The sequence below is a fragment of the Mesocricetus auratus genome, unplaced genomic scaffold, assembly GCF_017639785.1.
Source record: "Mesocricetus auratus isolate SY011 unplaced genomic scaffold, BCM_Maur_2.0 Super-Scaffold_100013, whole genome shotgun sequence".
In the NCBI taxonomy this organism is placed as follows: Eukaryota; Metazoa; Chordata; class Mammalia; order Rodentia; family Cricetidae; genus Mesocricetus; species Mesocricetus auratus.
In genome coordinates this window covers 29,501,651-29,519,098 of record NW_024429196.1, presented here as the reverse complement: position 1 = coordinate 29,519,098, position 17,448 = coordinate 29,501,651, and the positions used below count along the sequence as shown (strand labels likewise).

At 38.6% G+C, this 17,448-nt stretch overlaps 1 protein-coding gene and 1 pseudogene across 3 annotated transcripts in view; one reads left to right on the top strand and one right to left on the bottom strand.

Moving 5' to 3' along the window:
• Tasor2 (transcription activation suppressor family member 2) overlaps positions 1-17,448 on the top strand; it is a 43,955-nt gene that overhangs the window by 19,993 nt on the left and 6,514 nt on the right. For all 3 annotated transcript variants that reach the window (XM_005071738.4, XM_021228164.2, XM_013114652.3), the window contains 5 exons: positions 1,786-2,499; positions 4,806-5,048; positions 6,958-7,831; positions 10,107-10,536; positions 11,168-14,932. In XM_005071738.4, coding sequence (XP_005071795.2) covers positions 1,786-2,499; positions 4,806-5,048; positions 6,958-7,831; positions 10,107-10,536; positions 11,168-14,932 — 6,026 coding nt within the window. The remainder of the gene's footprint in view (positions 1-1,785; positions 2,500-4,805; positions 5,049-6,957; positions 7,832-10,106; positions 10,537-11,167; positions 14,933-17,448) is intronic.
• On the bottom strand, positions 3,638-4,049 carry LOC106021260 (annotated as a pseudogene).

The window sequence follows — 17,448 nt, the reverse complement described above, 5'->3', positions numbered from 1 at the left end:
ATCCTACTAAGCCACGTCCCCAGCCTTCATTCTCCTCTTTAATTATAAACCGCCAGTCTAATAACTGGAAAAAAGCACAGGAATGCTGTGTGAATGACTAGAACAGTATTGGATTACTTTTTCACATCTTTCTCATTGAGACAGTTTTTACTCATTCTCATTCAGAGCTTTAGTAACCTCTATTAAATTGAAATTTTGTTTAGCCAGCTTAATAGTCTTCATAAGTTTTATGGTAAATCTACTACAAAACATGTTGACTCTTGGCCTTTTTCTCTCCTGCTCCCTTCTCCCCTTCTCCCCCCACTTGTCCCTTTCCCCCTCCTTCCCTTCCTTCCCCTCTCCCTCTTTTCCAGTTTTTTTGAGACAGGGTTTCTCTGTATAACAGTGCTGACTGTCCTGGAATGAACTTTATAGACCAGACTGGCCTTGAACTCACAGATTCACCCGTTTCTGCCTCGCAAGAGCTGGGACTAAAGGCATGGGCCATCACTGCCTGGTGGCACTAGCTGTTATTTCTTTTTTTTTTTTTTTTTTTTTTTCTTTTTCCGTTTTTGGATTTTCAAGACAGGGTTTCCCAGTAGATGTGGAAGGCTCCTGCCTTTTCAAGTTCTTCTGATAATAGTGAAGTTGCCTAGGGACTTTTTCATGAAGCTGTCTTTAGTAATATATTACAGACCTTTTCTACATTTTCTTTTCTCTTCTCTTGGTACTCTGACAAGCTTGGAAGAAAATCTTTTTTTTTTTTTTTTTGGAAGAAAATCTTAATGCTTAACTACATTTCCTTTTTATTGTTTGCCCTTTTGCCTTTTCTAATATTTGTACAGTGTTAATATATTTAACTAGGACTAATTTGGTATTTTGTAATTCTGCAGGTGCTTTTTTTTAATTTCATAATTTCTATTTCCATTTAGTAGGCACTGGAGTTGTTTTTGTAGATTTATATTACTGGTAACTGAGATGTTTTAGAATTTTGTTAACTAGTTCATAGAGATCTGACATCCTCCTTTTTCCTCATTTGTTAGGTTATTGATAAGTGCCAGGTGGTGGTGGCACACACCTTTAATCCCAGCACTTGGAGGTAGAGGCAGGTAGTTCTCTGTGAGTTTGAGGCTAGCCTGGTCTACAAAATGAGTTCTAGGACAGGTTCCAAAGTTACAGAGAAACCCTGTCTCGAGAAAACCAAAAACAAAAGACAAAAAAAAGTTAAGCAAAATTAATCAGAGAGTGAGTCAGGGAGATGAGGTGCAATACACATCAGTTAATTTTTAAATGCATAAAATATAATTTCATAGAGAAGGAAAAATAATTATTTTTCAAGACAGTATAACAGTGTGCACCACCACCCCAAGGCTTCATCTGTTTTTTCAGTTACATTCAAGGCTTAAGGCCTTTGCACTTTTCGCTTCAGTTTGCATTGTAGCCTCTCAAAGAAAGTAAGTGAAGTGGGAAACACGCTGCTTGTCCTTAGGGCAGTGCTACTACTATAAGGTCCACAGGGCTCTTCTAAACACCCTGTAGGTGAGATGGATTTGGAGGCACAGTTGTTTTATTCGTTGTAACGTAGTATTTTGCTTATCAAATCACTTTTCCGTATTGATGTGTGTGTGAGATGTAAGTATATGGAGATAAATACTCATTAAATATACTCATTAAACTTTTACTAGTTGCCACTTAGGTTTGCATTTACAGTACTGTAACATATATAACTTGGTAATAAATTTGAAATCTATAACATTTTTCCTGTATGTCTGAAACAGGGTTGAATTCTTAACGTATGTGTTTTAGGAGCAAAGGACTTGAAAGTTGAAGATGGCATCTCTCTGAAAGTGATACCTATTTTACCTGCCCTTAGTTGTGCACTTCTAGAAGCAAAGAAATCACTTCCTGAAAAAGGAATACCTCCAAACATTTTAGTAAAGCATACTTTCCAAGACCTGTATAAGGTGGACAAAAGCCTTTCTTTGACGACTCTGAACCATGAAATGAAAGACACTGCATTCATTGGGAAACTGTCCCATGCTTTTGACTTGGCTCCCCCACTTGAAAAGTGCCCTCCAGAGTCTCTGACTCAGATGAAGAGTTATTTTTCAGATCCTAGTGGCTACACTCTGGATCTGTCTACTACTTTAGACATATTAGCAGAGCATCCTCAGTGTCCTTGTGTTTCAGATGGGATTTGTGATGCTGGATTTTCTTTAGTTATGACTCCAGATCCTGAATTTCTTGACTCAGAGATGGAACTAAGAAAAGAAACTGAAACAACAAAGTCTGGGAAAACATTGAGAACAAAGAAGAGAGCTGTGGCTCTATTGACTCCAGTTTCAAATCTGAGAGTTCAGCCAAAGAGAAAGGCCAGCACATCAGCCATTATGCTGCCAAATAAACGGGGGAGCCTGGGCCGCTCACTTTCCAAAAGAACTGCACCCAAAGCAGACAGCGGATCATGCAACCCAACGCTTAAGTTAGTTAAAGGGCAGTTTCCTCAGAAGAGAAAAAGAGGTAAGAATAATGTATGTGATTATTATAATTACAACTTCACTTCAAATCCTATTATTGGACTGGATTCATGTGAACTAGAGCTTACCAGTTTGTTAGAAATGCCGTTTTTTCCTGAGTGATTTGTATGTATATGAAAGCTAGAGAAAACAGTGATCTAGAGCTGGACACCAAGACATGAAAACAATTAAGGTCTCAAAAGCCTGTCCACCATAAGCTTATGTTTCTCTAGTAAACCTTCAGGTGGTTCTCACATACTTATGTTCCATTCTTAGAAAGAGGACTATCTGATTTCTGTATTGCTCTGGCAGGTAGTAGGAAACAGATCCTCTAAAAATGGACATGCCAGTAACAGTGTCCGTTAACCAACAGCCTAAGCACCTATAAAAGAAAGAAAAAAGTTACATTTTTTCATTGGGGGCTTACAGTGCCCACAGAAACTTGAAGAGGTTATCAAATGCACGCACACATATACATCATGCCCCAACCCCAGTGCCAGGAGATGGAGTTCCAGGCCATTTTGTGCTGCCTGATGCCCGGGTGCTGATAATCCAACACTAGTCCTCTAGAAAAGCAGTGTGCTCTCTCTCTCTCTCTCTACCACTGAGCCAATTCTTCATCCCCACCATTTATTTTATTGACAGATATAGTTTAGTCAGTATAGCAAACTGTATTACTTTCATTCATCATCAGCTCAAGTTATATCTATTGTATTTTCTCTAGAACTAAGGAATTGTAGTATTTTTTATGGGACCTCTTAAGCAGAGGAGTCAACACACTATATAACCAAGGTTTCCATTCGTTCATACATAGATGATCTCTAGCTCTGTCATTTTTTAAAGCTCTTACTATTATTGTTGTTGTTGTTATTGTTATTATTTACATTCCAATTCCAGCTCCCCCTCCCACCTCTCCTCCTCCTCCTCCCCATCACCTCCCATCTGCTTCTTGGAGAGGATAAGTCTAAGTTTGTCCCATCATCTCATTGAGGCAGGGTTCTGTCACTTTATATAGGTAGAGTTGGAAAATTAAGTCAGAGATCATATGACCTTCAAAACTGAAAGTACATACTGTCTGGTTCTTCATGGGAAATGTTTGCCAACCTTTTCTTCTTTTGTTTATGATGGAAACAAAAATATACCTAAGAGCATGCTTTGGGGAAAAACCACTTTTTCTTCCCTGTCTTGCATCATTCCTCAGACTTGGCCTTGGCCTCCCACCTGGCCTTGTGTTTCAGGGCTGGGTCTCTAAAGACATCCTTGTTGAACAACAGTTTTGTCCAAGGGGGTGTCCACAGAGTACCTTGTGGGCATGAGGTGATTGTAGTTACACACTTTCACAAAGGATGTGATCTTTGATCTGTTGGCAGTTTTCTTCTTGCCCATAGCAGCTGTCCCTTTTCAGGGATAGTGGTCAATTGCAGCCACCAGGGCATGGTTGAAAGAGTGGTCTGAGGTGCCATCATCAGTGTTCTTCACAATGATGGCTTTGTGTCCAGAGTATCATCCAGCCAGGACCAGTACCACTTTCCCAGGTCTTATGAACTTGTCCATGTTGACAAGCAAGCCTCCATTCTTGGTTTTTGTTTTGTTTTGTTTTTTTGTGGGGGCGGGTAATTGGTTTTTCAAGACAGGAGTTCTCTGTGTAGCTTTGTAGCCTATCCTGGAATTTGCTCTGTAGATTAGCCTGGTCTCGAACTCAAAGAGATCAGCTTGTTTTTGCCTACCTAGTGCTGGGATTAAAGGCATACACCACCACTTTTGTATTTAATTTTATTTATTTGTTTGTTTGTTTTTCGAGACAGTGTTTCTCTGTGGCTTTGGAGGCTGTCTGGGAACTAGCTCTTATAGACCAGGCTGGTCTCAAACTCACAGAGATCTGCCTGCCTCTGCCTCCCGAGTGCTGGGATTAAAGACGTTGTATTTTGTTTTTGAGTGAGAAGTTTTATTAGAAAGGGGAAAGAAAGAGAAAAGATGTAAAGAGACACAGAGGGAAGACAGAAGAGGAAGAGGAGACAGTAGCAGAAAGAGAGATTGTTTTTTATTTTTAATTAGGAAATACCGGTGCCTAAGAAGCATATAGAATATGCTGATTGCCAAGATCTGAATGTTAAGTTTGACCCTGTAATTTAATCACTAGTCATTTTCCCATGTTTTGCTTTATTTTAAAATCTTTCACTGATATCCAGAACTTTGTAATGTATTTCCTAGTATTAGCTAGCACCCCACCCCCAGTAAAATAAAGAAAAGGGTTATGCTGCTAAGTGTCTGGGTCACACCCTTAACCCAGCCCTGTCATTTCTACATAAGGTGCAGAAGTGCTGACTGCACAGTTTGTACAGAAAACCAGACTGGACAGAAGAAAAAGAGACACTTCCGTATCTAAAGATGCTCCGGTGGCCACAAATGCTAAAAGGGCAAAGAAACAAGAGAAATCTCCAGGTAGAGTTGTTTCACGGCCTAAGCCACCTTTGAAAAAGTCTCCACAAAAACGGAAGGTAAATGTAACAAGAGGCCGTAGGAATCCCAGAACCAGAAAGCAGCTCCAACTTGGTAAGAAAACCTCTTCCTGTAAATATGAACACTATCATTACACGTCTAATAGATTGTAAGAAAATATATTGCAATATATAACAGCAGTTTTTGAAATGTATCAATAACACTCTAGTCTTTAGTCCAGATATGAATGACAATAATTTGGTTTCTTCTTTCTTACTACTTTTAGATTTGTTTTATGTAGGAGTGTTTTACCTGCATGTATGTCTATGCACTATGTGCATGCAGTGCTCATGGAGGCCAGAGGGGGAGGAGTCTGGTCCCCTAGAACTGGGGTTAGAGAGGTATGTGTCCACCGTGTGGGTGCTAGGAACTGAACCCAGTCCTCTGGCAGAGCAACAAGTACTCTGAACTACTGAGCCATAACCAGCCTCTGGATTCTTAATTGTGCTATTTATTTAAAAGATAGAAAAGTAAAATAACTTAAAATTTAATTGCTGCCTTTTAAACCAAATACATTATTTTAGATTATTGGCAGTTTTGAGCAAGCTACATAAAAATTTCTTTTAAATAACTTAGAAAACCTGTAAGTAGCCTCTACTTTAACTTTAAAGCCTGAACATGAGTTTTATAAGAGTTAAAGTATAAATATCCTCATTTATCACTAAATAGTCTTACAAAGTAGTATCTACTAGTGTTTGTCTGATCTCTGATCAATTAGAAAAGGCTGTAAGATTGCCTAAAAATAATTACAAGCAGTAATTAAAAATGTATTTGCTTTAAAAAGTGTTGTACTTTTGAGATATTTTACTTTTGATAAAACTTATATACATAAGTGAAAAGCTGACTTGCTAATAGTATATTTCCACCTGTTAGACATTAATTCTTACATTTTTGGTTGTGAGCCTAGCCTTTAACGGTTGAGCTATCCCTCCAGCCCGACATTAATTCTTTATCAGAAAGTATTGTTGTCACCTTGGTCTTAGGTCTATTTTTTCTTAATTTTAGTCTTCTGTATATGATGTTTTAATTGATTGAGAATCTGTACCAAGTCAATAATTGCTTTAAATTAAATTTACATACATATACTACTTTTCTTGTCATTGGTAGTCATTATCATAATAGCCATAACTTACAAGTGATACTCTATATAAGAAATAGATGTAAACTGTAATGTTAACAAAAGTAAACAAAAATCAGTGTCAGTTGACAACTAAGCTGTGTTTGAGTAATTTTTTCTCCCAAAACCCTCCTCATTCCAAATGATACATCACAGGCCAGAGTTTTCCTCTCTTTAAATGTATTAATTAATTAAATGTATAAACTGGCCTTTTGTAGACAGGTTATTGACTCATTTCAGACCTGCTGTGGTTGATTTGAAAGCATCCATTTGGCTTTTCTCTGTATCCATTCATCTGTAAAGGGAATTGTTATATAGTATAGTTGTGAACTTTCTTTTTTATAATAGCATTTAAGAAGATTAGTGTTCAGCAAGTGCTTTGCAAACCACTGGAGAATGTAATTTTTCTGGTAATGGCAAATGGTTAGATTCCATTATTACAGAAAGGAAATTGCTAGGAGATTACCTCTTTTGCAGGTAATAGTACCTTTATTGCTAAAAGTAAAGTTCTTTAAATATAAAATTAAGTATAAAATTGATTGAATATTCAACGTTTTTATAATGTTCTATGCATATCATAAAGCTAAACATTCTCTAATTTTAGCTTAATTGTTTCTTGGGAAATGGTTTCTTATAAAGTGTGCTAGCAAACTGTATAGCACGTGTTTCATATTTCTAAATTGCACATTAACTAGAATGTAAGCACACTGAAGGCTGGACTTTGGGTTTTGTTTTTCCCACCCTCCTTTTGTAACTGCATTGACTATTTTCAGTTAAGTATAGGAATATGCAAGATATTCTAAGAAAAAAATGTTATAACTATCCTTTTTGTTTTTTATTATGAAGCCGAAAAAGACGTTTCTTTACATCTTCAATCAGAAATTTCATCATATGTTCAAAAAGATGGAACTAACCTAAGTACAGCTCAACAAGAAAGTATTGCAGCGATTTCTAAAGGTTTTCCTGAAAACTCAATTATCAACTGTGACTCCCAGGCCTTAAATATGTTAGCTGACCTGGCATTAAGCTCCGCTGCTTCTTCCATACCATCTTGTGAGCTTAGGAATGTTCCCTGCTTCTCTGAATTGCCACAAAACAATGTTTTACTCTCTAAAGAAAATTCATTGCACAGCACCTCTGACCATGAATATCATAGGGGAGTTAAAAGTCAAAAAGGTATACTATTACCTAAGCCATCCTCTGATGAGAAGATTGATTCAAAGTTAGACGTCACTTTTAGCCAAGAAGAAAACATTGTACCTTGTGCTCAGCCTCTTGCTATTTCCCAGCCAGCACTCCTTGAGGAAGCCCGAGAATCCTCAGATGCAAGCCAAAACTCTGTTGCTGTTGAACATTCCTATGCCTTGCTCCTTGCTGAGCAATCCAAGAAACATCTGCATCAGAGAAAGTTACCAAGCCCAGCTTTTGCAAAGAATGGGACAAAAGGCCCCGAAGCTGGAACGCCTATAGGAAAAGTCATGCCATTTCGGCATCTACAGAATACCTCCCCTCTACAAAAGCTTTCTGAAGATTCTTTGACTAAGCGCAAAAGTCTCTTTGTATCTTCTAGTGTCAAAGATATTTTTTGCTCTCATACTGTTCTTAGTTGTGATGGCTCCTTTAAGATCACTTTCAAATGTGAAGGAGAATATACATTCAGCTTAGATAGCAAATATACCAGCAACCCATTGGAAAAAACTGTTGTGAGAGCATTACATGGGTAAGTAGGAGGGGTACAGCTTTTTGTTTTGCTCTGTGTGGTAAGATGGGAGACTCATGCCTGACTTTGGGGAAGGAACAAGCATTGTACAGCAATAATACAATATAAAGTGTGTGTTTAATGAATATGATACATTTTGCCACCATTAGTGATCACATAGAGAACTTGTAAAGATGTGGCTTTTCATTTGCATTGCTTGTTCATCAAATTGATGGGAGTGATTTTAAGTGAATGAATGGTTCCATAAGTCTTCCTTAAGGATTCATGGAAGGCTGGAGAGATGGGTCAGTGGTTAAGAACACTGCTTGCTCTTCCAAAGGTCTTGAGTTCACTTCCCAGCAGCCATATGGTCGCTCACAACCATCTGTAATAAGATCTGGTGCCCTCTTCTGGCTTGTAGGCATACATGCAAGCAGAATACTGCACATATAATAAATAAATTTTTAAAAAAAGATTCATGGAGCTGGCATATACCTTTAATCCCACCACTCAGGAGACAGAGGCAGGCAGATCTCTGTAGTCTACAGATTGAGTTTCAGGACAGCCAGCACTACAAAAAGAAACCCTGTTTAAGAAAACTAAAACAAGGGGGCTAGAGAGATGACTCAGCAGTTAAGAGCACTGACTGTTCTTCCAGAGGACTTGGGTTCAATTCCCAGCACTCTCATGGCAGCTAACAACCCTCTCCAACTCCCAAGATTTGGGACTGTCACACAGACATCTATGCAGGCAAAATACCAATGCAAACGAAATAAAAGTAAATTATTTTTTTAAAAAGTGATTTATTAGCACTATAGTGTTTTGGAGCTTAAACTAGTAGCTTTCGTAGTTAAGCTTGTTGTGACCTGGAATAAGTATGTGCTTCTAGGCAGGGAGGGATTCTCAAAAGTATTGTATATATACTTCCCATTTAGGAATTTCATTGGGCTGCAGATTCTGGTGCATTCTGGGTCTACATCTCTTAACAAATATCAGGTGTCAGTGGTGGGTTATGGTCTGGAGAGGTTTTTTGTTTTGTTTTGTTTTTTTGAGACAGGGTTTCTCTGTATTGTTTTGGAGGCTGTCCTGGAACTCGCTTTGTGGACCAGGCTAGCCTCGAACTCACAGAGATCCACCTGCCTCTGCCTCCTGAGTGCTGGGATTAAAGGTGTGCCACCAACACCTGGCTCTGGAGAGGTTTTTAAGTATAGGTTTAACAGAAGCTATATTCTGAAGGTCATTAAGATTAGTAAACTTTTGCACAGTGACTGGCCCACTATAATAAGTGGTAGCAATTATTATCAAGAAGAATTAACAGCATGGAATGACATTCAGCTGTTTGTGAACCATTTCATATTTACTAAATGACATTCCATATTACCAGATTTCTTTTCTTGCATGGGTTAAAATACACAGATTTGGGCTGGAGAGATAGCTCAGAGGTTAAGAGCACTGACTGCTCTCTCTTCCAGGGGTCTTGAGTTCAATTCCCAGCAACCACATGGTGGCTCACAACCATCTACAATTCAATCTGGTGTCCTCTTCTGGCATGTAGGCAGAACACTGTATATGTAATAAATAAATAAGTCTTAAAAAAATACACAGAGTTAGTTGATGTCCTAGTTAGTATGACAGCTGTAGCCTAACTCCAGTTCAGCCCACTTCAGCAGTCTGTTGTCTTTTTGTCAAAGGACAGAATTGCTTTGTGCCTGTCTAGAACTATAATCTGAAAATAGTATAGTTTTTGATGCATTGCCCAAAGAATATTCTAATCATCATACTTTTCCAACTATTATAAGGGATGAAAGTGAAAACTAATTACAAAGCAAGTTCCAGGACAGCCAGGACTGTTACACATAGAAACCCTGACTCAAAAAAGAAGAAAGGAGAAAGAAAACTAAATGAATTAACAATTCCCAACCAAACTAAAGTGATAAGAATTTGGGTAGTTGCTAGAACCATTAATCCCACAATAACAGGCTGTCTCCAGAGTCAGTTTGTGTGGTATGAAAAGCAAATGCTAGTAGGCTAGGAGGCAGAAGCCTCAACTGTTGAGTATGCTTTGTGATTTGAAATAAGGCACTTAATGTTCTGATTCTTGGTTTTCTTCTCTTTAAAATTAATGGATTATACTTCATAATCATTTGTTAAATCTTACTGCTTCATATATGTAATATTTTAAAGTGAACACAAAAATAATTGTTCATAGAGAAACTTACTATGATAATTAAATTGTTTACAATAATTATGATAAATAACATTTCAATTATGTTTTGTGTGCTCTTTAACATCTCAGACCCTGGAACACTGATTTGCCTGAAAATATGGAAGATGTGAAGCTTTTACTTCATATGTGGGTAGCTCTGTTCTACAGCAAAAAGAACAAAATCATGGGGTCACCTCGAAAGGTGGTAGAACACAGAAACCCAGCAAAATACGTATGCATAAATAGGTCTGTAGACTCTTTTGACCAAAGTGAAATTGAGGAGTTTTCCAGTGTGGAAAGATATTCTGTAGACCCTCTGTTGGAGACTAAGGAAGCGTGTGAAGGACATGGCACCAATAGGACCTTTCCTGGACCTAACTGCGTGCTTCCTTTTATTAGTCCACCAACCACCAGAGACTTGGAACTCTGTGTACAGAATGAACAGAAAGAAATGTTTACAGGGGAGTGTCACCTGGATACTTCAGGAGGCCAGAATTTCACCTCTTCTTGTAATAATGAGGTGAGGTACTATTATAAACGTTGGGATTATTTTTTTGATAATTTTTCATTTTATATGTAAACCTACTCAAGACAAGATATTATTTAGGAAAAAAAAAAAATGGATCTTCTATCTGTGTAAAGGATTTTAATGCCCCAAACATAATTTCCATAAAGTGTTCCTCTATATTATTCATAGGTAGGTTTTGTCTACCTTCTTCATTGAATAAGGTACAGGCCTTCCTTTGTAGACAGGAGCCTTGAACTCTATATTTTCCTGATTCAGCCTTCTGAGTACTAGAATTACAGGCATGTGCCACCCCCCCCACCTCCACCCCACCCCATACACACCTCGTCCTCATCTATGAATATTTTTAAAGGAGAAAAACAGTGAGCTATGGCATGGCTAAGAGGAAGAATGCTCGCCTAATGGGCAGAGAGCCTAAGTTTAATGGTATGTACCCCCCCCCCACACACACACACAAAATAAAACCCTAATTTGGTAGGTTTGCTTATCCTATCATTTGGTAATTTCTTATAGATTAAGAAAATTCAAAAAACAAACTAAAAGTAGCCCATACCTTTTTTAATATATATAATTTTCCTTAATCTGTTTAACTTTTTTTTATTTGTTTTAATTTTTGTCATTTCAGGTAACCGGAGGTAAAGCCAAACAAGAATTACCAGATATGTCTGAGACTTTTAATATGGGACTTTCTGGTGTTGCAAGTGCTCAAAGTAATGGATCTTGTATTCCTAGTGAAGATAAAACCTTCCAGAGCACAGAGATAGGTTCTTGTAATGACTCTGTCACACAAGCCACCTTGACCACAGTTTGTGATGGAGCCAGAATCGAGCCAATGATGTGTCAGAAGTCTGTGGTTGGCACCCTTGAGAACAAAGTTGATACTTTCCATCCATCACTGCTGATAAAAACAGGTGCTGTACGGGATGTTATCCAGCATAGCAGCCCCATCAGTAACAACTGTACACCCTCTGTGGAAAGGACAGATGATAATGTAGAATATATGATGATTAATCTGGATCCTGTTACTCTTGCTTTTGAAAAACCTGCCTATATACCAATACATAAAGAAGTAAATACAGCTGACAAACCTACAGACTTTAATACTGAGCTGGTTAAACAAGTATCCCCTGCCTTGAGTATTCAGCATCCTCTGTCTACACTGGAAAAGGCACAAACACAATGCCCTAGGGACATTCCTTCTCTTGCTATTTCAGAATGTAAAGAGAGTAAGTGTCTTTCTACCTCCTCCCTAAAAAAGGAAACACCTCCTGAAAGCCTGTGTCCATTACAGAAAGAGATTCCTCCTCCAACGTCATCAGCAGATGAAGGATTGGTAACAGAGGCACTGTCATTTGTTAAAAGTTCTAGTTATTCATTAGCCAGTGATAAAACAAAATGCCCACAAGATTCCTTTCTACAGACTCAGAATGGCTTTCACATGTCTTTAGATGAGATTCTAGAGCCATCACAAGTTAAAGTGTCATCATCAACCTCTGCTACCCTGGGAAACAAGCAGTCCCTTAACTGTATTCCAACAATAAGTAATATAACAGATGGCTCCTCAGAAGTAAGGAATAATGACAAGAGTAGTCTAAACCAAGAAAAGGGTTTGCAAACATTTAATTCACTAATTCCCAAACAAACCAATCTGTCTATGAATAGGGAAGAGGTTAGCATGGAGTTGTTAGGGAAAGATTCTGATATTGACCTAACTCTAACAGTATCACCACATACAATTCCCAGGGAGGAAATAGCATCAGATGAAATTGAACAATTGCATAGGGCCCCGATATCAAATTTAGGACTGAGTAGAACTGAAGAAATGGTTGAACCAGAAGCACAAGTGAGCCACATAAAAAACAAAGAAGTAAGTTCAGCTAGCCTTATGTCAGTGTTTTCTGTGGAATCCAGAGAACCATTAAAAGAGACACAAAGCAGTGATCTGAAACCAGGTACATTAATACTTTCTAAAGAAAATTGTGCCCCTAAGGTTGCAGAGGAAATTAATGTTCCCTCAGGCTTTCCCTTTGGTCCTCTAATAGAAGAAGTGTCTCCAGCTTCTAGTCCTGATCCCATAGTACAAACTGAAGAAACACAACCATCTCCATGTTGTCTAAAACTTCATGGTACACAGTCTGAGAAAAATAAGTTTTCCCAGATTAAGTCAGGAGATTTAACCATACCAGAAAAGGGAAATTCTTTTGTTGGTCCTAAGACTTCAATGGGACAAGATAAGTTACCTCATGTACAAGTGCAGCTCTCGGCTGAAATGCCACAGATACTAAATAATGCAGGAAGAGAAGGCAGAGTAACTCTGCCTGGTGAGATAACAGAGTTCAGTGTTCCAGATGAGCACAATGAGGATTTGTCTTTCTCAGAAAAGGTGCAGTGCTATGATACAGAGTTAAACAAGCCTACCTCGCCCCCCAAATATGGAGATAACTTCAAGCCTCTTGAAAAACTGGTAAAATCAGGAAACCCATTGCAGGCAGTTTGTATGGAAAACAGAAATCTAGACATAAAACCTTTTGCCTTGGAGTCCAGTGTTGTTGAAAATAAGTCTTTGGCAGATACATTGGTTTCTGTAACCACTGTAAGTGCAATAGTGAACATGTCAATAAAACAGACTAGCTCTAAAAAGAATAAAAATGTCTGTGACAGTGATTTGAAAACAGAGGGTGATATGCAGGCTGGGTCAGTGAACTCTGCCTCCATTGACAAAACTGATGTTGTACAGGCAAACATGCACCCAGAGATCTCTAACTTTGTTTCTTCCTCTGACCATGCTCAGTGCACCTATTATACAAAACCAACAAGTGTAGAGCCAGGGTTTCAAACACAGGAAATACAAACACCTAGAATGGCCCACTTACTTCAAAATAATGGAACTGAACTAAATGAAGAAAGGATGGATCTCAGTGCTATTGACCTTCACTCTAACTTCACATTGACAAAAGGTGAGCAAAAAACAACTCGTGTGCTGCAGGACACATCAAAATGGGAAGAAAAAAAGCCCTTGAATGATGGCATTTCCTCCCAAAATGTTCATTCTTACCAAAATACAGCAGACATCAGTGAAAGTATCAATGAAGAGCCTTCTGCTTCCTTTGTCCCAGAATCTGTTGACTCTGCTTGTGGTATCTACAAAGAACATATTGTCAGTGAAAACCCTAATATGGGACATAAAACCAAGGCAGATTCTGAAACACTGAGCAGGAATACAGAGATAAGTGTAAATGACTCCACGTGCTATGGGCCACTTTCTGAAGACACCAATCAGGATTCTCTCGATTGTAGAAACTGCAAATTAGACGTGGAGAATTTGTGTACTTTGAGAGGTAGTCATGCAAACCAAAAAGATGCTATAAAAGATAGCAATGACTCTTTCACAGGCTTAAACATCAGTGATAACACTTGGGAATACTCTAGGAAAATTTCAGACCTGGAAACACACACTCCACACAGAAACTGGGACACAGAACCGTGTCCTATCTCAACAAATAAGTGTATGCCACGCTATGTCCAGATCCCAGATTCCCACGGTATCCCCAGGACTTACACTAACTTTACTATAACAAAAGAGTCCAGAGACACCACAAGAACATTGCATAGCCTGAAGAGGCATTGGAATTTCACTGCACACTGCAGCCTTCTTAGTTCCTGGACTAGCACTTGGCATGTTGCAGATGACCTCACTCAGAATACTTTAGACCTGGAGTACTTGCGTTTTGATCATAAGCTAAAACAAATAATAAAGAAGCTGGATTCTCAGCAGTCTTCCCCTAACACCAACAGTTTCTCTAAGGAGTCACTTACCCGAATTTCAGTTGGAACATGCGCTTCAACACAAACTTCTGATGCCTCCCTTCTACATCATGCACCTAAGAACAGAAGCCCCATTCTGGTGACAGTTGTACACTCAGACACAAGGCAGCAGAGCCATCGCCGAAGAGGCCACTCCCCCAGCAATCTGGACAGTTCTTCCTGTTTTTGGAAGGAGAAATGTAGTCAAAGTAGAAATCTTAAAAGTTCTGACTGTTCCAGTCAGACTGTTCCAGTCCACCTCAATAAACTGAAATACAACAGTACTTTGAAAGAAGGTAGAAATGATATTTCACTTATTCTAAATGAATATGCTGAGTTTAATAAGATTATGATGAACAGCAACCAAATTGTTTCCCAAGATAAAGAGTTAAACATAGCTTCTGCAGAATCTGTGTCCCAGGAGACATGTCAACCAAGACGGTCAGTATCCTACAAAGATGTGATCACAGACTTGTGTGCCACTCTGCATATCAAACTAAAAGGAGTTATGAGGGAGGCTTGTAAGAGTCCTTTCTGGTTCTACCTTGTTGAAACAGAAGATAAGTCATTCTTTTTAAGAACAAAGGTAAAGTATCAGCTTACTCTTATACTTCATTATATTCTAATTTTAGTTTATCTTAGAAGTAATAAACTTAAAAGTTTGTGCTTAAAAAGAAATGGTATAGGATGTGATGGGTATTAATCTTGAGTTTTGTCTGCATACTACATGGCAGGTGTTATCAGCAACTCAAATGGAATATAAATTCCAAGAGGACAAAAATGAAAAGCTAGTGGTCAATCAAGACAAATACTGCCCTCCAAGTCAGGCTTTCACACCATTACAGGCTTTCAATAACCACTTTTTTTTTTTTTTAAGAAAAACTATTACAGGGCTGGGGAGATGGCTCAGTCAGTAAAGTGTTAGCCATACAAGACATACAAACAGAAAGACCTGAACACAGCACGCTGTGCAGGTGGCTGTAATCCAAACACTGGAGAGACAAAGGTTGGCAAATCCCTGGGGCTTGCTGGTCAGCCATTCTGACTGAATAGGTTAGCTCTAGGTTTGATGAGAAACCCTGTCTGAAAACAGTGACGATCAATAGAAGACACTTGATGTCAACTCTGGCCCCACATTCATACATTCACAAAAATCACATACCAAAATGTCTCATTGAGAAAAAGGAAAATCGGTAATGATAGGTTACAAAATAAAGGCGTGTTCTCGTATAACATTTTGTGAAAAGTAATCTTTGTACTAATTCAGACACATCATACAATGGGCTTAATGCTACAGAGATACAAGCATGTGGGGTGACAAAAGACAAGGTATGGGACACGGGGACCAGAAGGAACAAGTGCATAGTGGGGTGGGAGTGGGGTAGCTTGGTCAGCACCACTGGACATAGAGTCTATTGTCAAGAATTTAGAGACACTAAAGAGCCATGCTAGAAAAGGGCTCCTATAAATACATTACCATATTTAGACTTCATCCTGAGGTCACTGGAAAGACTAATAATTTTTTTTGGGAGGGGGAGTTAAGACAGGGTTTTTCTGTGTAACTTTGGAGCCTATCCTGGCACTTGCTCTATAGACCAGGTTGGCCTCGAACTCACAGAGATCCTCCTGCCTCTGCCTCCCGAGTGTGTACTGGCAAGACTCATAATATTTTTTTTTAAATAAATAGCAGGGATGACCCAGCAGTTAAGAATACCTACTGTTCTTACAGATATCCGGAATTGATTCCTAGCACCCACACTGTGGCTAGGGAGCCTCTTATTTCTATAGTGAATATATTGAAAATTTGACAGTATTTCACTATTTGGCCACTGCTCATAATAAAAAGTACATGGTTGTACAAAGGTACAATTTTTAATTGAATACATACTAAAGTAAACTTATAACATGCATTCAAGAGCACAATGTTTGTTGGGTGTGGTAGCTGACACCTGTAGTCCCAGCACTTGGATGGCTGGGATGGGAGAATCAGAGGTGTGAAGCCAGCCAAGCTACCGGGGGAGATCCTGTCTCAAGAAAACAACAGTACAGTTAGGGATTCAAGGCAGACAAAGTAATACCTTATAAAGACAATAAATGTTTTGACTGTTTGGAATGTACAGTGGCAAGTCATAATCCTCAGTGAAGATGCATCACATAAGAGGTATAAGGGACCAGCGGTGGTAGTGCACACCTTTAATCCCAGCACTTGGCAGGCATAGGCAGGTGGATCTCTGCAGGCCAGCCTGGTCTACAGAGTGAGTTCTAGGACAGCCAGGGCAACACAGAAAAGTTCTCTCAAGAAACAGAGTCATAAGAGAAATGGGATTGAGAAAGTTCTTTCATAATGCACATTTACCTTCCCAATGAGGTTTCACAAGGATCCTCTCTGAGGTAAAGTCAGAATGTACAGTTCCTTAGAAACACGTAGTTTGTTACCCTTATATTAAGTGTGGACCACCAGTGAACAATTAACTATTCAAATTGATTCCCATTAGTGATAAAAGAATGCACTGGTATGTTGCTAAAGTTCTAGCCGTATATTAAATGTAATGGCATTATGTAAACACCCAGCAACTCTGTCTTGTCTTACTCCCTTGAAAATGAAACTTCATTTTTGTGAATTGATTCGGATTTTTTTAATCATCCTTTGATATTTTGTAGATATAAATTGCTTTATCTTTAAAATAAACTTCTTGGACCTGACACCAAGCCTACCAACCTGAGTTTGATATCCAGGACCCACATGGTAGGAAAGAAACAAATCCTGAAAGTTATTCCCTGACCTCCACGTGTAGTCCATGGCATGTGCGTGTGCACCCACTTACATACATACACATTAGTAATTTTATAACTAAAACAAATTCAGTTCATTGTAATATTTGTGTATTCACTTAGTAATAAGACCAGTAGCTATTTATGTTGCCTAGTAAATAGAATTTTTTGATGTATTGTTAAATGCTTTTGTTTGCTTCATATTGAGATGTGTTGCTGAGACTGGCCTAGAACTTATGATCCTTCCTCAGTCTCCCAAATGCCAAGAATGGATGCACCACTATGCCCAGCTGGTGCTTGTTTTTATTATAAAAATAGTTGTATAAGCAT